This window comes from Hordeum vulgare, chromosome 2H (assembly GCF_904849725.1).
Source record: "Hordeum vulgare subsp. vulgare chromosome 2H, MorexV3_pseudomolecules_assembly, whole genome shotgun sequence".
In the NCBI taxonomy this organism is placed as follows: Eukaryota; Viridiplantae; Streptophyta; class Magnoliopsida; order Poales; family Poaceae; genus Hordeum; species Hordeum vulgare.
In genome coordinates this window covers 418,607,364-418,629,122 of record NC_058519.1, presented here as the reverse complement: position 1 = coordinate 418,629,122, position 21,759 = coordinate 418,607,364, and the positions used below count along the sequence as shown (strand labels likewise).

Here is a 21,759-nt window from a genome sequence, read left to right as displayed (position 1 = left end):
TGTGGAGTAATAGTAGTAGATGCAGAATCGTTTCGGTCTACTTGACACGGACGTGATGCCTCTATGCATAATCATTGCCTTTGATATCTTCATAATTATTCGCTTTTCTATCACTTGCTTGACAGTAATTTGTTCACCCACCGTATTATTTTCCTTCATGAGAGAAACCTCTAGTGAAACCTATGGCCCCTAGGTCTATTTTCCATATTATACTTTCAGTTCTATAAACCAAAAATACATTGTTCCCATTTATTTACTTTTGTTTTAGTTTTAGTTCTAGCAATCTTTTATATCTATCTCTATCAGATCTCATCCTTGCAAATAACTATGAAGGGATTGACAACCCCTTTTTAGCGTTGGTGCAAGTGTTTGATTGTTTGTGTAGGTGCTAAGATTGGGGCCTTGCTTGTTCCTCCTACTGGATTGATACCTTGGTTCTCAACAAGCTGAGGGAAATACTTATCTACTTTGCTGCATCACCATTTCCTCTTCAAGGGAAAACTAACGCATCTCAAGAAGTAGTAATGACCTAAGTTTTATCAATTTGTGGAAGGTGTAGGATGTAGATAGTCTCTCAAGCAATCCTAAAATCAAATACAAGAAATCTCTTCTGTCCCCAACACACCCAATACAATGGCAAATTGTATTGGTGCACTACTTCAGCTAAGAGATGGTGATACAAGTGCAATATGGATGGTAAATATAGGTTTTTGTAATCTGAAAAAATAAAAACAACAAGGTATCAAGTGGCAAACAACGAGTGAAACGTTGTATAAAAGCTTGGAAATAAGGCCTAGGCACTAGAGGAATCAGCTTATTTGTCGTCTTCCATAGCAGACGGCAAAGTATCAGGTCACGAACGGCAAAGGCCTTTGTCGTCTGTTGGTTGACGGCCCCACTTTCGGCACTGAAAGTCACGGTAATTGCATTCTTCCCAGTCTATAATGGCACAACGAACGTCAAAGATCTTTTCCATCGGTCTTCCTAGACAAGCAGACGACAAAGGGGCTAGATAGCAAAGCATAGATGTCAGCCCCGTTAGGTATCTAATAGCAGCCTTTCCAGTCAAGTGGCACGTGTCTGCCTTTGCCGTCTGCCAACCTTGGCCTTTGTCGTCTACGAGCGGGCCTACCACCGCCATCCCTTGCCCTTTCCTGTCTGCCAACCCTGGTCTTTGCCATCTGCCAACCCTGGCCTTTTCCGTATGCGTGCCAATGGCAAAATGACCAAATGGGTCAGACCTGGTGCTCCCAGGTTGCACAGTTTGCCTGCATTTTCACATCACATATATAATATATAGAGTTCATAGCACATATATGATATATACTGAGCTAGGCATGATCGAAAGAACCAATACATATTAAAAGAACCAATACATAAAAAGTTTAATATTGTTCATCCATATATACATACATACATATAGTTCCACATTGTTCGTCAACACCAATCGAAACAAAAACTAAAGCACTCCATCAATGCCAACTTCCATGTAGTGAATCAAATCTTCAAAATGGGAATAAGAAAGTTAGAAGAAGATGAAGAAGAAAACTAGAAGAAGAAAAATAATAATAAGAAGAAGTACAGTATATGACATTTTTGAGCTTATTATGCCATTTTGGAGGAAAATAAGCTAAGTATATGACATTTATGAGCTAACCAAGGTTATTATGCCATTTTTGACCTAACTAAGCTAATTATATCATTTTGGAGGAAATAAGCTAAGTATACGACATTTACGATATAACCAAGGTTATTATGCCATTTTTATCCTAATTATGCTAATTATATCATTTTAGAGGAAAACAAGCTAAGTATATGACATTTATGAGCTAGCCAAGGTTATTATGCCATTTTGACCTAACTAAGTGAAAGGACATGGATGTCGCCTAGAGGGGGGTGAATAGTCGCTTTAAAATAATTATGATATAGGCTTGAACAAATAGGAATAAAACTAACATTTAATTTGTCAAGCACAAAACCTAAAACAACTAGGCTCACCTACGTGCACCAACAACTTATGCTAAGCAAGATAAACAACTAAGTGATAGCAAGATATATAACAATAAACAATATGGCTATCACAAACTAAAGTGCATAAGTAAAGAGCTGGGGTAAGAGATAATTGAGGCACGCGGAAACGACAATGTATCTCGAAGTTCACACCCTTGCGGATGCTAATCTCCGTTTGGAGCGGTATGGAGGCACAGTTCTCCCCAAGATGCCACTAAAGCCACAGTAATCTCTTCACGCCCTCGCACAATGCAAGATGTCGTGATTCCACTAAGGGGCCCTTGAGGGAGGTCACCGAACCCGTACAAACAAGGTTGGGGCAATCTCCATAACTTAATTGGAGGCTCCCAACAACACCACGGCGCTTCACCACAATGGCATATGGCTTCGAGGTGACCTCAAATCCTCGGGGCAATCTCCACAACTTAATTGGAGACCCCGACACTTTCCCGGAGCTTTACACCACAATTATTGAGCTCCCAGGCACCACCAAGCTTCTAGGACGCCAAAGCATCCGAGAAGAACAATCTCTAGGGGTACCAAGCACCCAAGGGTAATAAGCTTCTCAACTTCTCACTTCCACGTATCACCGTGGAGAACTCAAACATATGCAACTAATGCAATGGCAAGAACACACGAAGTGATCAAGTCCTTCACACTCAAATCCTTCCACAACAACAAAAGCTATGGAGGAATATAAGAGGAAGAACAAGGAGCTCACAAAGAACTCCAAGATCAAGATCCAAGGTGTTCCCCTCACATAGAGGAGAAAGTGATTGGTGGAGATGTGGATCTAGATCTCCTCTCTCTTTTCCCTCAAGAACTAGCAACAATCATTGGAGGGATTGAGAGTTAGCAAGCTCTAAGAAGGTTAGCGATGGGGGGAAAACATGAGGTGGAAGGATAGGGAACCATTGGGGAAGAAGATCCCCTTAAATAGGTCCCCACGAATCTGACCATTATAGCCGTTTTACACGGCAGCGGTGCAATCGATTGCCAGGGCAGTACAAACGGTCATCCTAAATTAGCGGAACAACCGGCTATTCACCGCCCAACAACCGGTACAAAACAGAGACTTGGCCCGAGGTTCCACCTGCCACGACCGATGGGCTTGGCTAAGTCCCAAGCGGTACGACCACTTGGAACACTGGTAGTAGCGACTATACTTAATATAGCGGTACAACCGGGCCACCACCGCCCAACTACTGCAGCTAAACAGAGTCATGTCCGGTTGTGGAGCGGTATTGGGCCGGTACAACTGCCCAGGGGTTGAGCGGTACAACCTCCCTAGGCAGCGGTACAACCGCTGGAAGAAAACAGGAAATATCAGAACTCCCATAACTTCTGCAAATGAGCCCCGAATTGAGCAAACTCAAGCTTGTTGGATTCAGGACGACAAGATCTATCCAAAAGGAAATCTTAAGAACATGTAGTTACGAAAATTCCAATGATATAGATATGTGAAACCTCTTTGAATGAAGAACTGGGAAAAACTCCCAACATCGAAAACATCATAGAAGATGCATATGGACTCCATTTTCGATGAACTCGAGCTTTTTAAGAAGACGACCATAAGTTATATAGCTCACAAAGATAAACACCAAACAAGATCCAAGAAATATGATGCAAGGATACAAATCGTTTGAGCTCTCAGTGAATGATACGATCAAGATACTCACTTGAGAGACCCCCTTGACAGTACGACAATCTATCCTAAAATGAAAAACCTATCAAGGGCAAACCTATATCTTGCACATAGTCCACTTGAGCTAGATGATGACGATCTTGACTTCCTCAAGATGGACCACCTTTCTTGATTGCGTTGGCTTGATGAAGACTAGTTGATTGCTCCTCCATACTTACTATGGGTGAGCCACTCTTCAACACATCTTCACAAGTCCATTGTGTTGGGGAACGTCGCATGGGAAACAAAATTTTCCTACGCGCACGAAGACCTATCATGGTGATGTCCATCTACGAGAGGGGATGAGTGATCTACGTACCCTTGTAGACCGTACAGCAGAAGCGTTAGTGAACGCGGTCGATGTAGTGGAACGTCCTCACGTCCCTCGATCCGCCCCACGAACTATCCCGCGATCAGTCCCACGATCTAGTGCCGAACGGACGGCACCTCCGCGTTCAGCACACGTACAGCTCGACGATGATCTCGGCCTTCTTGATCCAGCAAGAGAGACGGAGAGGTAGAAGAGTTCTCCGGCAGCATGACGGCGCTCCGGAGGTTGGTGATGACCTTGTCTCAGCAGGGCTCCGCCCGAGCTCCGCAGAAACGCGATCTAGAGGAAAAACCGTGGAGGTATGTGGTCGGCCTGCCGTGGAAAAGTCATCGTAAATCAGCCCTAAAACCTCCGTATATATAGGTGGGAGAGGGGGGGCCTTGCCTTGGGGCTCAAGGAGCCCCAAGGGGGTCGGCCGAGCCAAGGGGGGAAGGTCTCCCCCCCCAAACCGAGTTGGACTTGGTTTGGTGGGTGGTAGTCCTTCCTTCCCTTCCCACCTCCTCCTTTTTTTTCTCTTTGATTTTTCTTCCAATGCGCATAGGGCCCTTTTGGGCTGTCCCACCAGCCCACTAAGGGCTGGTGCGCCACCCTCAAGGCCTATGGGCTTCCCCGGGGTGGGTTGCCCTCCCCCGGTGAACTCCCGGAACCCATTCGTCATTCCCCGTACATTCCCGGTAACTCCGAAAACCTTCCGGTAATCAAATGAGGTCATCCTATATATCAATATTCGTTTCCGGACCATTCCGGAAACCCTCGTGGCGTCCGTGATCTCAACCGGGACTCCGAACAACATTCGGTAACCAACCATATAACTCAAATACGCATAAAACAACGTCGAACCTTAAGTGTGCAAACCCTGCGGGTTCGAGAACTATGTAGACATGACCCGACAGACTCCTCGGTCAATATCCAATAGCGGCACCTGGATGCCCATATTGGATCCTACATATTCTACGAAGAACTTATCGTTTGAACCTAAGTGTCAAGGATTCATATAATCCCGTATGTCATTCCCTTTGTCCTTCGGTATGTTACTTGCCCGAGATTCGATCGTCAGTATCCGCATACCTATTTCAATCTCGTTTACCGGCAAGTCTCTTTACTCATTCCGTAATACAAGATCCCGCAACTTACACTAAGTCACATTGCTTGCAAGGCTTATGTGTGATGTTGTATTACCGAGTGGGACCCGAGATACCTCTCCGTCACACGGAGTGACAAATCCCAGTCTTGATCCATACTAACTCAACTAACACCTTCGGAGATACCTGTAGAGCATCTTTATAGTCACCAAGTTACGTTGCGACGTTTGATACACACAAAGTATTCCTCCGGTGTCAGTGAGTTATATGATCTCATGGTCATAGGAACAAATACTTGACACGCAGAAAACAGTAGCAACAAAATGACACGATCAACATGCTACGTCTATTAGTTTGGGTCTAGTCCATCATGTGATTCTCCTAATGACGTGATCCAGTTATCAAGAAACAACACCTTGTTCATAATCAGAAGACACTGACTATCTTTGATCAACTGGCTACCCAACTAGAGGCTTGCTAGGGACAGTGTTTTGTCTATGTATCCACACATGTAAATGAGTCTTCATTCAATACAGCTATAGCATGGATAATAAACGATTATCTTGATACAGGAATTATAATAATAACTATATTTATTATTGCCTCTAGGGCATAATTCCAACAGTCTCCCACTTGCACTAGAGTCAATAATCTAGTCCTCACATCACCATGCGAATTACATTGTAATAAATCTAACACCCATACAGTTCTGGTGTTGATCATGCTTAGCCTGTGGAAGAGGTTTAGTCAGCGGGTCTGCTACATTCATATCCGTGTGCACTTTGCATATATTCACGTCCTCCCCTTCGACGTAGTCGCGGATGAGGTTGAAGCGTCGTTTGATGTGTCTGGACTTCTTGTGAAACCGTGGTTCCTTTGCTAAGGCAATGGCACCCGTGTTGTCACAGAACAAGGTTATTGGATTCAGTGCGCTTGGCACCACTCCAAGATCCGTCATGAATTGCTTCATCCAGACACCCTCCTTAGCCGCCTCCAAGGCAGCCATGTACTCCGCTTCACATGTAGAATCTGCTACGACACTTTGCTTGGAACTGCACCAGCTTACCGCACCCCCATTAAGAATAAATACGTATCCGGTTTGCGACTTAGAGTCGTCCGGATCTGTGTCAAAGCTTGCATCGACGTAACCTTTTACGGCGAGATCTTCGTCACCTCCATATACGAGAAACATCCCCTTAGTCCTTTTTCAGGTACTTCAGGATATTCTTGACCGCCGTCCAGTGATCCACTCCTGGATTACTCTAGAACCTACCTGCCATACTTATGGCCAGGCTAACATCCGGTCTAGTGCACAGCATTGCATACATGATAGAACATATGGCTGAAGCATAGGGGACGGAGCGCATATGCTCTATATCTTCATCAGTTGCTGGGCACTGTGTCTTACTCAATCTCGTACCTTGTAAAACTGGCAAGAACCCTTTCTTGGACTGTTCCATTTTGAACCTCTTCAAAACTTTATCAAGGTATGTTCTTTGTGAAAGTCCTATCAGGCGTTTTGATCTATCCCTATAGATCTTAATGCCTAGAATGTAAGCAGCTTCTCCTAGGTCCTTCATAGAGAAACTTTTATTCAAGTAATCCTTTATGCTCTCCAAAAACTCCACGTTGTTTCCAATCAGCAATATGTCATCCACATATAATATTAGAAACGCCACAGAGCTCCCACTCACTTTCTTGTAAATACAAGATTCTCCAACCACTTGTATAAACCCAAATGCTTTGATCACCTCATCAAAGCGTTTGTTCCAACTCCGAGATGCTTGCACCAGTCCATAAATGGATCACTGGAGCTTGCACACCTTGTTAGCATTCTTAGGATCGACAAAACCTTCGGGTTGCATCATATACAATTCTTCCTTAAGGAAACCGTTAAGGAACGCCGTTTTGACATCCATCTGCCAGATTTCATAATCGAAAAATGCATCTATTGCTAACATGATTCTGACGGACTTAAGCATCGCTACGGGTGAGAATGTCTCATCGTAGTCAACTCCTTGAACTTGCGAAAAACCCTTTGCCACAAGTCGAGCTTTATAAACGGTCACATTGCCGTCAGCGTCCGTCTTCCTCTTAAAGATCCATTTGTTCTGAATAGCCTTGCGGCCCTCAGGCAGTACCTCCAAAGTCTACACTTTGTTCTCATACATGGATCCTATCTCGGACTTCATGGCTTCTAGCCATTTGTTGGAATCCGGGCCCACCATTGCCTCTTCATAATTTGCAGGTTCATTGTTGCCCAACAACATGATTGATAAGACGGGATTACCGTACCACTCTGGAGCAGCACGTGGTCTCGTCGACCTGCGTGGTTCGACAGAAACTTGAACCGGAGTTTCATGATCACCATCATTAACTTCCTCCTCAGCCGGCGTCGCAACGACAGAGGTTTCCCCTTGCCATGCGCCACCATCTAGAGGGATGAGAGGTTCGACAACCTCGTCAGGTTCTATCTTCCTCCCACTCAATTCTCTCGAGAGAAACTCCTTCTCGAGAAAAGCTCCGTTTTTAGCAACAAACACTTTGCCCTCGGATTTGAGATAGAAGGTGTACCCAACTGTCTCTTTTGGGTAACCTATGAAGACGCACTTTTCCGCTTTGGGTTCCAGCTTTTCAGGCTGAAGCTTTTTGACATAAGCATCACATCCCCAAACTTTAAGAAACAACAACTTTGGCCTTTTGCCATACCATAGTTCATATGGTGTCGTTTCAACGGATTTTGATGGTGCCCTATTTCAAGTGAATGCAACTATTTCTAATGCATAACCCCAAAACGATAACGGCAAATCGGTAAGAGACATCATAGATCGCACCATCTCTAATAAAGTACGATTACGACGTTCGGACACACCATTACGATGTGGTGTTCCAGGCGGTGTCAACTGTGAAACAATTCCACATTGTCTTAACTGAGCACCAAACTCGAAACTCAGATATTCACCCCCACGATCAGACCGTAGGAACTTGATCTTCTTGTTACGATGATTTTCAACTTCACTCTGAAATTGCTTGAACTTTTCAAATGTTTCAGACTTGTGCTTCATTAAGTAGACATAACCATATCTACTCAAATCGTCAGTGAAGGTGAGAAAATAACGATATCCGCTGCGTGCCTCTACGCTCATTGGACCACACACATCGGTGTGTATGATTTCCAACAAGTCACTTGCACGCTCCATTGTTCCGGAGAACGGAGTTTTAGTCATCTTGCCCATGAGGCATGGTTCGCACGTGTCAAGTGAATCAAAGTCAAGTGACTCCAAAAGTCCATCGGCATGGAGTTTCTTCATGCGCTTTACACCAATATGACCTAAGCGGCAGTGCCACAAAAATATGGCGCTATCATTGTTAACTCTAACTCTTTTGGTCTCAATGTTATGTATGTGTGTATCGCTATCAAGATTCAATATGAACAATCCTCTCACATTGGGTGCATGACCATAAAAGATGTTAATCACAGAAATAGAACAACCATTATTCTCTGACTTAAAAGAGTAACCGTCTCGCAATAAACAAGATCCAGATATAATGCTCATGCTCAACGTAGGCACTAAATAACAATGATTCAAGTTCATAACTAATCCTGATGGTAACTGACGTGAAACTGTGCCGACGGCGATTGCATCAACCTTGGAACCATTTCCTACGCGCATCGTCACTTCATCTTTCGCCAGCCTTCGTCTATTCCGCAGTTCCTGTTTCGAGTTGCAAATATGAGCAACAGAACCGGTATCGAATACCCAGGCACTACTACGAGAGCCGGTTAAGTACACATCAATAACATGTATATCAAATATGCCTGATTTTTCTTTGGCCGCCTTCTTATCTGCCAGATACTTGGGGCAATTGCGCTTCCAGTGACCCATACCCTTGCAATAGTAACACTCTGTTTCAGGCTTAGGTCCAGCTTTGGGTTTCTTCGTTGGATTGGCAACAGGCTTGCCGCTCTTCTTTGAATTACCCTTCTTGCCTTTGTCATTTCTCTTGAAACTAGTGGTCTTATTCACCATCAACACTTGATGCTCTTTACGGAGTTCAGACTCTGCGACTTTCAGCATCGCAAACAACTCGCCGGGTGACTTGTTCATCCCTTGCATGTTGTAGTTCAACACAAAGCCTTTATAGCTTGGCGGCAGTGATTGAAGCATTCTGTCAGTGATAGCCTCTTGCGGGAGTTCAATCCCCAGCTCAGCTAGACGGTTTGAGTATCCAGACATTTTGAGCACATGTTCACTGACACACGAGTTCTCCTCCATCTTGCAAGCATAGAATTTATCGGAGGTCTCATACCTCTTGATCCGGGCGTTCTTCTGAAAGATAAACTTCAACTCTTGGAACATCTCAAATGCTTCATGATGCTCAAAGCGACGTTGAAGTCCCGGTTCTAAGCCATACAAGACTGCACATTGAACTACTGAGTAGTCCTCCTTACGTGCTAACCAAGCGTTCTTAACATCCTGATCAGCCGTAGCGGGTGGTTCATCTCCTAGCGCAGCATTAAGGACATAATCCTTCTTCCCAGCTTGTAAGATTAGCTTAAGATTACGAGCCCAGTCTACAAAGTTGCTTCCATCGTCTTTCAACTTAGCTTTCTCTAGGAACGTATTAAAATTCAGGGTGACTGTCGCGTGAGCCATGATCTACAACACAAATATATTCAAAGTGGACTTAGACTATGTTCAAGATAATTAGAGTTTAACTTAATCAAATTATTCGCTAAACTCCCACTCAAAAAGTACATCTCTCTAGTCATTTGAGTGGTTCATGATCCACTTACACTAACTCTAGTCCGATCATCACGTGAGTTGAGTATAGTTTCAGTGGTAAGCATCCCTATGCTAATCATATCATCTATATGATTCATGATCGACCTTTCGGTCTCATGTGTTTCGAGGCCATGTCTGCACATGCTAGGCTCGTCAAGCTTAACCCGAGTGTTCCGCGTGCGCAACTGTTTTGCACCCGTTGTATGTGAACGTTGAGTCTATCACACCCGATCATCACGTGGTGTCTCGAAACGACGAACTGTAGCAACGGTGCACAGTCGGGGAGAACACAATTTCGTCTTGAAATTTAGTGAGAGATCACCTCATAATGCTACCGTCGTTCTAAGCAAAATAAGGTGCATAAAAGGATTAACATCACATGCAATTCATAAGTGACATGATATGGCCATCATCACGTGCTTCTTGATCTCCATCACCAAAGCACCGGCACGATCTTCTTGTCACCGGCGCCACACCATGATCTCCATCAACGTGTCGCCATCGGGGTTGTCGTGCTACTCATGCTATTACTACTAAAGCTACATCCTAGCAAAATAGTAAACGCATCTGCAAGCACAAACATTAGTATAAAGACAACCCTATGGCTCATGCCGGTTGCCGTACCATCGACGTGCAAGTCGATATTATCTATTACAACATGATCATCTCATACATCCAATATATCACATCACATCGTTGGCCATATCACATCACAAGCATACCCTGCAAAAACAAGTTAGACGTCCTCTAATTTTGTTGTTGCATGTTTTACGTGGTGACCATGGGTATCTAGTAGGATCGCCTCTTACTTTCGCAAACACCACAACGGAGATATATGAGTTGCTATTTAACCTCATCCAAGGACCTCCTCGGTCAAATCCGATTCAACTAAAGTTGGAGAAACCGACACTTGCCAGTCATCTTTGAGCAAAGGGGGTTACTCGTAACGATGAAACCAGTCTCTCGTAAGCGTACGAGTAATGTCGGTCCAAGCCGCTTCAATCCAACAATACCGTGGAATCAAGAAAAGACTAAGGAGGGCAGCAAAATGCACATCACCCGTGAGACTCCTCGGTCAATATCCAATAGCGGGACCTGGATGCCCATATTGGATCCTACATATTCTACGAAGAACTTATCGTTTGAACCTCAGTTTCAAGGATTCATATAATCCCGTATGTCATTCCCTTTGTCCTTCGGTATGTTACTTGCCCGAGATTCGATCGTCAGTATCCGCATACCTATTCAATCTCGTTTACCGGCAAGTCTCTTTACTCGTTCCTTAATACAAGATCCCGCAACTTACACTAAGTCACATTGCTTGCAAGGCTTATGTGTGATGTTGTATTACCGAGTGGGCCCCGAGATACCTCTCTGTCACACGGAGTGACAAATCCCAGTCTTGATCCATACTAACTCAACTAACACCTTCGGAGATACCTATAGAGCATCTTTATAGTCACCCAGTTACGTTGCGATGTTTGATACACACAAAGTATTCCTCCGGTGTCAGTGAGTTATATGATCTCATGGTCATAGGAACAAATACTTGACACGCAGAAAACAGTAGCAACAAAATGACACGATCAACATGCTACGTCTATTAGTTCGGGTCTAGTCCATCACGTGATTCTCCTAATGACGTGATCCAGTTATCAAGCAACAACACCTTGTTCACAATCAAAAGAGAAGCAAGCAGTCAAAAGATACCAAAAAGAACAAGCAATCACATGGTCCTTCGAACCACATGAATAAAATATATTATGATATGGGCAAATGAGTGTTTTATAAAAATGAGAGAAGCTCCCCATGAGTTCCGCACTAATATTTTTTTTGAACTTTTATACAAGTGCACAAAATAGGATCGTTGCTCCCCCGCATTTAATAAAACACACAGCAAGTGCAAGCAAGTAGATAAGACAATCATCATATCACTTGCACAAAACATATGGTTGAGCAACATGTAAAAGAGGCAACTTAAGAATAGGCTCAACCAAAATAATGTGTGTGAGCCATGGCAAAGCACTTGAGAATACTAAGATAAGGATGAGCATTTCTCATCAACATAGTCTTGATCAAATGAGATACAAAGTGCAAGACATATCCTCCCCCCCCCACACACAAACACTACTAGCAGATGGGTTCACAATCTTACTAATAAACAAATTAAGAACCAATGCTTGTGACAACCCATGGTGAAGAGAGGAAATAGTAACCTTGTCAAGAGGAGGGATACCAATTGAAATGGAAAACCCCTCGTCAAGACAAGCATGAGGAAAAATAATCTTCACCATCAATGGGTGCATAAAGATGCAAGGATATAAGATCTGCACTCAAGACAAATCCTTTCACGAAACCACTAAAAACAGAAAAACAAAATGCAAAGGTGAACGTGAAAAAAAGAGGATATCAATTAGAGATGTAACTTCTCTTATGTGTAAAATATTCTATGTAGAGGACAATCATGATGATATATATCCACAAAGAAGGATGCACACACAAAATTGTTACAAGAAGGAACAAACAAGTTATCCAAAAGGAAGTCATAAATATACCAATAAGATCTTTGCTTGAAAGCATAGCACATGGCCTAATATTTTTTTATTGTACAAAAATGAACTTCCACCTCACGAACATCAAAGACATCACAACTAGAAATAAGACATCATCGTTGGGATGCTTTGAGAAAGTAAACAAGTACCACAAGAACGAAACAAGAAATTCATGCCATGATGCAACCTACAGAAGGATGAATACAAGAAATGTATGCATGAAGTTGATACTTGTTACCGAGATAGCATTGGATTGATGTAGTAGATAAATGTTCATTGATCATCCTATCTTGGCTCCAACAAACACATGGTGTCAACTCCTTCCTTGTAGGTGAGCCAAGCATCCAATGCATCTCGAGTTGTTCCTAGAACAACAACACAAACAAAATGGTGCCCAAACTCATTAGGACCAAAGAGTTAGATAAAAAAACAATAGATAGGACAATCTCCACATAAATATGTGCATATAGGTATGAATTTGAATTTCGTGCACACTTTAGCCAATTTATGACTAGGTGGAGTTTCTCCTATAGTAAATGTGCATGCTCAAGTCTTTCAAGAATCAAATCAACACATAGTTGATAAGACACCAAAAGACAAGGTATCAAGTGAAAATAAGATATGAAACTAAAAATAATCACTTGAAGGATACCAAGTAAGAAATACATCAAGGAATGAGATATCCATTGGCACATGCCAAATAAAAGGAAACAAGATACCAATTGAAGGAAAACAAACACGAGGTATCTAGATTCCAAAAGAGAGCTAGGTTCCAAACAAACCAAACACTCGACAAATTTTCATGATGGTATAAAGCACCATAAAGAGAAGTACTTGCCTGCCACCAACTCACGCTTGATGGGGATCAAAAGATTTTATGATAAACGCATAAAGAGAGTGTTCGAAAGAAAATAGGATGGCTCCCCCAGGAGATGTGCATTCTAGAATTTGTATTTAAATACAAAATGCACAAGATGGGATCATCACTTTCTATAAATATATATAAACATTGGACATGTTCAAAAAGATCCACAAGAGGCAAGGAGGACAAACGATACACAAAATCCATTGTAAATATGATTAGCAATTTCTACCACATGAAAGGAATACCAATTGTCAAAGGAAAAGAAGTATTTGGAAATAATTATCATTGGTAGATTGCAAATTCATCCAACATCATCTTTACACCAAAACTACAAGCAAATGACACATGTAGAGCTAACATGCCACCTAGGAACAAGATAATTTACCATATCAACACTAAGTGGCAATATCTCAAATATACACATTTTCTGGGCTTGTAATATGCACATAGCATATTACTCCCCCCATAATGTGATAACCCAAAATTATTAACAAGTGGCAAATAAAAACTGACAATAGATTATTAATGGACCATTTGGAACTTGAATTTCTCATGAGTAAGACATGCCTCATAGAGAATAGATAATCTTGAAATATCAATACTAAGTGGTATTCCACATGTGTACACATATTCAGGATTGTGAGGTGCACAAAGCACATCACTCCCCCAAAATGGGATAATCCATTAATATCTCAAAAGATCCAACAAAGATACAACAACATGCAAAAAGGCTCAACACAAGACTGACATGTACATGATGTGCAAACCAACATATGTAAGCACAACATACACAAGCACATGAAATGTACAAAATCACAACATGTAAAGGGTCAAGTAACTAACAATGTAACCAATTTAAGCACAAGTCACCGTAAGGAGGCACATTGGATATAAGATAGAAACTTGATAATCCAAATAACTTGGCTTGAGATAATCTGAATGATGAAGATCCCTTAATTATTCATAATTTAGCAAAGTCTCCAATTCCCTCCAACATCACCTATTGATCAAGTTTGAGCTTGTGGGTCCCCAACCAAGTTGGGTCCTAAGAGGTTAGTCACAATAGGTTTGGCTACCCAAATGGTTATTTTCTTGACACAACTTTGAGTACCAACAAACTTGGCAAACACCTTGCCAACCTTATCCTTCCCAAGAGAATATATATCATCAATAATAATTGGGTTGGATAAGTTACCTCTCGTGCAAGACGAAGCGAAGTGACCCTTCTCACGACACAAGTAGCAAAATCTACCCTTTAATTTCTTCCCAATTGATTTCTCAACTTGAGGAGTGTTGGCTTGGGTCCTCTTGGTAAGAGGCCTTTCTTCAACTTGTAGTTGAGTATGTGATTGAACTTGTGGCCGCTTCCCTTGTTGCTTGCGATTTTGGGGCTTCTTCTTCAATGGGCAAGATCTAACATGGCGCCCTTCAATTTTGCACTTGAAGCAAACAATCTTGGCCGAATTCTTGACTTGTTCTTGGCCCTTCTTCTTAAAGCTTTTGGACTTCTTGTTCTTGTTGGAGTTGAATCCAAGTCCACCTTTGTCATTTGGGGATTTTTTCCCACACAAGGCATTGTTGAGTGTGGACATCCCTTCATGACTCTTTTTCAAGTCTTTCTTCAAAGAAGTGACTTGGGTCTTGAGCTCTTCGATTTCCTCTACATGGTTAGTATCAACACAAGTACTAGAGGAAGTATAAGCTTCATTGTTAGAGCAACAAGGCATAAATAAATTACCTTCCAAAAATGCTCAAATCTTCTGTATGCCTCAATAATCTTCTCTGTTATTAAACAAACCTTCTATTTGTAATCTCATATGTGTGCTGAATGAATCTTTGCATAATCGAAATATTTTGATGTTTGCAGGTCACTTTTTGCTGTATTAGAGGATTGAGTCTCAATCATTCTGATTTTTCGCTATCATTAGGTACCTTGACATATATGCACACCCGAGAGTGTTGACAAGTATAGGCATATGAACACTCGGAAGGAAGATTATTTAAAAAAACATTATCTGATGGAAACATCTAGCAGTTCCTAATGGTCGTTCTTTCAAGTGCTAATTTCCGAAGATATAGCCATAAGAATGTCTCCTGCTTTAATGATCGTAACTGGTTGTTATTCGTTTATTTCTTCAGTGTGCTACACCTATAATCTAATTATGTTTGGCTTTACAGAATTCGTAAGATTCACTTTACTAACCTCTCTTCATTTTCATTGTTATTTGATACAACGTACATGCTCTTGTTTTGGAACAAATTATCATGACTTTCCAAGCCATAGTTTTTAAACTACTAACTAGAATAGAATAGACAGAATGCATGATATGCTTATCGAGTGCTATGTTCAGTTATTGAACCAAAGTTCATCACTATGGTATGTTTAAGAGCTTTCTACCTGGCATGGCATTGTCTTATAAAGTCAAATTGGCTCACTACTTTATTTCATTTTGAATCTTACCTTTCTCGCTAATTGTTGCATACTATTTTCCTTCACTTAAGTAGTAGAGATTGAATAAATTTGCAGAATCTTGGTACAACATGAACTGGTATGTTTATTTTCTTGACATCATGCAAATCTTCTTGCACAATATTATGTTTCTCCTTTTTAAGGCAAGAACTCTCCTCCCTGTTAATGCAGATGTTTGCTTGCTATTGTCGCGGTATGAATATAAGTGAGATATGATGTAAGTGACTAATAAGAAGCACTACCACGCCCCACGCAAATTTCAAATGCCTATTTGATTTGTAGTTTTTTATTTGCTCTTTGTGTGTCAAATGTTTTGGTTGAGTGGATGATTGCGTAGTCTTTGGGAGCGGAAACACCGGCAAACATTGATATAAAAAACACATAATCTTAGTATTCTAGCCAGTTGTGAATTGTTCAATTTTATGAAAATGGTTTTACTTAAGCTAGGACATACTGGTTAAGAACTATATTCAAATGATCTATATTTCATTTGTAATATATCCATCTTTTTCTTGCTACAATTCCTGCAGCAACGCGCAGGGTGTCATCTAGTTTAGGTGAAACTCGTGCTATGAAACTTCATTAATACCGAGATCAGGTGTGATGAAACTTCATTAATACTGGGATCAGGTGTGAACAGGGACTACCCCATCCACATTGGAGAAGCACAGTCGGGACCTAAAACGATCGCATGGGCGACAAGTCTAAGAAGACTCCGTACGATTGTGCACTAGTAATCCAACCATCGAGGTAGAGGTTGGAGAAGATAAATATCCGTTCTTATCTTGTAAGAAAATAATGATTGTATGCATCGCTTGATGCAGAGGTTGGGGGTAATCGTCCTTTTCGAAAAATACTGTTGCTCCACCCAAGCGGTGTCCATTTGTTGGCACTTGATAATTTCTAGTGAAACATATTAGAGTCGAGTTTAATATCGCCAAATGTCGACTTTCTGAGTGATATCTTGCGTAAAATCAGTATTTTCCCTTTCCATGCCATAATCATTTGTAAACCAAAAAATTGTTCTGTAGAGATACTGTTTTCCTTCACAACAAATATTTTCGTTGTTTCAAAATCAGGATTCAACCGAGAAGAGTTGGTGTGTTTTGTAATATGAATGCTGCTTACTAACAAGCAACGACAAATTTGAACAAAGAGGGGAATAGTTTGTATGTCACTACAGATAGAGTAGAAAAGCAAAGCAATTCGATTCGTGGAGCAATGACATTGTCCAAATTTAATCCTTCAATAAAAAGACTGTTGAAATTTTCTGCTCGGTGTCTCATCCACTACACCTCGTAAAACAGTCAAATACTTGATAACACCTAAAGGAGAAACTCGACCAGGAAAGAGTCCACGTTAGACCTGTTTCAAAATTTAGAGCATAGTTTGACTGTTCGAACCACTTTTGTATATACGTGGGCCAGCATCCAACTACCCTCGCCACCCCACTCCATGATATTAATATTACCGGGAAAAACTGCCTGTTTATTCGTCACCTATTAAGGTAGTACGAAGGAGACCAGAAATAAAAATTACATACAAGTCTGTAAACCATTTAGCAACGTCAATGTTTTTAAGCTTACCGGTGCGCAATTTAAGATGATCACAATTTACAGAAAAATAGGCAACTAAGAATTACCGTGAACATTTTAAAATTCTCAAACATATTTCAAATGCATGAAACAAAATCATATTTATATATTTTTATTTCACCTATTTGTTATGATTTTTTAGAACATCGGTAGTTTTTTTTTTTTGCTGAACCAGCAGAGCAGCAGGAGCAAAGAAAATTTGAATGAAAAACCATTTTTTAGGGGTAGCGAGTGAAAAAACATGAGATTTTACGAGGTGTTTTTTAGGCCTACATGTGCTAAAGTTGGGCCACTCTCTTTCTATCTCCATTTCTCAGTAAACCCTAGCGCCCCAGCATCCCCGCCCCATTCCCGCCGCACCTCTCCCCCGCCGCACATGTGCGCTATCCCGTCGCCCGGAGGAGAGTCGCCGCCGCCAGCCAGTCGCCCGGAGGAGAGAGTCGCCCCCATTAACGCGCAGGTAACCCTCCTCGAGAGCTCACCCAATCGCCCCCCTCGCAAGAGCTCTTCTTCTTCGCCGGAGCTCATCCAATCGCTCCCCTCGCCAGAGCTCTTCTTCTTCGCCGGAGCTCACCAAGTTTGATGATTTTCTCGCTCGATTTGCAGTTTTAACTCCTGCCGCTGCGGCCGCCCCCATGGATGAGGAGGAGGAGATATCTGGAAAGGAGCTGTTGAGGCCGGACAACTCTCTCTCTTGCGGCGGCGGCGGCGGCGGCGGCGGCCAGTCGACTCACTGACGACCTCATCGTGGAGATTCTGTCCCGGCTACCGTTCTGGTCCGTCTGCCGTTCCAAGTGCGTCTCCAAGGCCTGGCGCGACCTCATCGCCCTCCCCGCCCACCGCAAGAAGCTGCCCCAGACCCTCGCCGGCATCCTATACACCACCTACCCCGGCGGCTACCGGTACCACTTGGCCGGCCTCTCGGGCGAGGCCGATGGTCTTGATCTCGACCCTTCGCTCACGTTCCTGCCACATACGGAGTACAGGTACTTCGGGCTGGAGCACGCCTGCAGTGGCCTCCTCCTCTGCTCCTACAGACCGGACGATGAAACGATCCGTCTAGTCGTCTGCAATCCCGCCACCCGGAGGTGGACGGAGCTGCCCCCTCGCCTGCAGCCGCGGCCAAACACATGCCCCGATCACAAGGAATTCCATCTCGCTTTTGATCCCGCAGTCCCGTCCCATTTCCACGTTTTTGATTTCGAGTTCCGCCTGGGGAGTCTCCTCACAGGAGCCCGCATATACTCGTCGAGAACTGGAGCATGGAGCCAGAGGGATGCTGCCGGATTGGTTGGGGATGTTTGGCTGACCCATCTCAGTGTCATGGTTGGCGGCATGCTGCACGTTGTCGGCAACCTGTCGGTGCCTGCCGACAGCAACAATTGGGATGACGATACTCTGCTCGTGGCCGTGGACATGGAGGGCAAGGTGTGGAAGACAATTTCCGTGCCACGCGGACAGCGTTATGGTACAGTTGGGTGGTCACAGGGGTGCCTGCACTATGCTGCTATATCTCCAGCTCCTCTCACCATCGGGGACGACGACAATGAGGACACACTCCCCAGGGCTGAAGAGGTCGCCATCTGGCGCCTTGAGGATTATGATACCCAGCAATGGGCGCTGAAGCAAAGTTTCAGAGCTGATAAGGTACTTAAACTAGCTGAGGTGGAGTACCAGTTGGTTGGGTTCCATCCCGACCGCGACACCTTCTTTTTGGTCAGCAAAGGTCTTTATGATGGTGATGCATGGGATGCGGCTTCAGTGGTGTCTTGGGACATGCGTCGCCGCCAAATTTGTGATGTCCTTGACCTCGAGAAAGGCAGTTCAAGCCTGTGTCTGCCTTATGTTCCTCTCTTCTCATCAGAGCCACTAGCAGATGCAGATGGGCACTAGTTCAGTTCGACTCATGCTTGGGATTTGCTCCGATGCAATGGAATAATCATGTACGTGTACACCTGCACTTCTTAATCTCTAAATAAAAATGTTGTTATCCAACTTTCTTTCTTGGCCATGACATGTTGTGATTACGGTGGTTGTCCTGAATCCTAGTACTAATGAGTGCTACTTGTGAATTTCGTTTTGTTCCTTTTTAGTTACTACTCCCTCGGTCCAAAACTCTTGTCTTAGGTTTGTCTAGAAATGTATGTATCTAAATACTAAAACGTGACTAGATACATTCATATCTAGACAAATCTAAGACAAGAATTTTGGGACGCAGGAAGTATATATTTGTTGATGCTCATAAATTTAGTCTTGTTGAGTTGATGAATTCAGTCTTATGCAATTGATGAGGTCATGAATTAAGTGCATAATTCAAACTTTGTTGAGAATTTTTCTTGCTTGGTGCATATGTGCATTTGGTTTGTTTTAATTATTCATCATCTGATAAACTAATCGTTACCGTGTAGGGTCGTTTTTCAAGTATAGTGGTATAACAGATGAGATAACAGATACTCGGATAGTCCTTTTAGAGACCAGGCTTTTGTCATAGCAGTCTAAACTTTCAGCAAAATATGGATTGACCTACCGCCTATACTTGAATGGGGGCACTTTCACTTCTTATTTTGTGCGTACAGCTGGTAGTGAAAAAAGTAAAAAAAGTTCTATAGGAAGTACTGAAAATCCGGTGCAGGGGGATAAAGACATTTTATTATATATATGCCACTTCCTTTTATAAGAATTTGTTTGGTCCTTCTGAATGTCTAATGAATATTACCTTGGATATTGATTTGCAGTCTGTTTTAAATGATTTAGACAGAGAATTGTTGGATAGAAATTTTACTCTAGAAGAAATTAGAGTGGCTCTTTTCAGTATGAAACATAATAAAGCCCCTAGCCAAGATGGGCCACCAGCAGAGTTTTATCAGAACTTGGTGGGAGCTGGGACTTATCAGGGGGTTCTCTTTCAGGATTTTCTATGATAACAAGTTTGATTTAGCTAGGTTTAATTATGGATTTTTAACTTTGTTACCTAAATGTGCTGGTGCAAATAGTTTAAAGCAGTACGGGCCTATCTGCCGTGTTAATGTTATTTTAAAAATCCTTACAAATGTTACTAATAATTGGGATTTTAAAAAGCTTTATGCTCAGTTGTCCAATTGACAGAAAGTGAGGATAAATATTTTTGGACTTTTAACTAAATTAAATCCGGCAAGTTTACTGTAAGTTATCTGTACTCTCCTTTGAAAACTGAGCAGGTATTGTGTCCTCACAGGAAGATGTGGTAGGATAGAATCCCTCTAAGAATCAATTTTACGAGGATGGGTCACTTGTTGTGTAAACGTGTACTTGCTAAATTCATGCGCAGGGGATGAAATGCAGCTAGCTCTAAACGCGTCATCATCCTAGTGTGGTTGTCTATCAAACTGCTAATTGGTTGTCATATTGGTCGTATTTGCAGAGAGACGAAGGGCACTGGATACTTCGAATCGTGGCGTCTCTGCTCGCTAAGGTAGCTGTGTACTCCTTCCATGTGAGCAGGGGATGGGCTCCTATGGTGCTATGTCTTGCAGCAGGATTCGAGTGCTATGCTACTGTACGAGATATGTTTGATACATTGTCGTTGCCTTTATCTGGTCGTAGCTTGTTAGGTCATGTTTCATAACCTCGTCGTGCTATGGGCGCTTGTCTGGGTGACCTATATCTTTGTTGTCTGGATTGATGCATGCATTCTTGTGGGCTGACAGTTGTTTTAGCGATTTCGTTTCAATAAAATGAAACCGGGGGCGAAATCTCCTCCATGCGGGAACAAAATCTTCACCATTAACAACAAGAAATGTATTGCAAGGTTGGGATTGTCTTTTGGACAAGAAGAAAAAAGAGAGCTCATAGTCAGACATCTGCTCTGTTCTCTTGGCCAAAGAACAGAATTCTGGCAATGCAACCATTATTGCCTTTTCAAAATTTAGTATAGAAAGTTCATAAGAAAAACTATCATAGGTATGCTCGTGTTGTTTGTGTTCATGTTTTTCCATGTAAGAAGAAACTCCAAAAAGGAAGAACAATTTTTAACATTGGCACAATACTTGTCAGTCCCCATCGTTATTTAAAACATCCGAAAGACATGTCATCTAGAAATCTCACAAGGATTTTGTATATAACTATTATATGTATAATTTTTGCAAGGAAATGACAAGTTTGATCCTTATTAAAATCTGAAAAACACTTTATCCATCTAGAAATATAACAAGGTTGCTCACAACTATGATAGGCTGGATCTTTCTACGTATGCCAGGACCTTGTTTCAAACATGGGAATTCTTCTCTATATTCACAATGCAGAAATGCTAACCAAAGAAATGGCATAAAATCGTATTATAACTGGACTAAAGTAAACAAATGATCAATGTAACGGGATCATACAAACCACTATCATAAAGATAAG

At 42.2% G+C, this 21,759-nt stretch overlaps 1 protein-coding gene across 1 annotated transcript in view; it reads left to right on the top strand.

The window, feature by feature from the left end:
* LOC123427812 (putative F-box protein At2g16220) overlaps nt 1-21,124 on the top strand; it is a 103,287-nt gene extending 82,163 nt beyond the window's left edge. The window contains exons 2-3 of the mRNA XM_045111942.1: nt 18,053-19,319; nt 20,777-21,124. Coding sequence (XP_044967877.1) covers nt 18,053-19,269 — 1,217 coding nt within the window. The 3' untranslated portion in view covers nt 19,270-19,319; nt 20,777-21,124. The remainder of the gene's footprint in view (nt 1-18,052; nt 19,320-20,776) is intronic.
* Nucleotides 21,125-21,759: the final 635 nt, after the last annotated feature.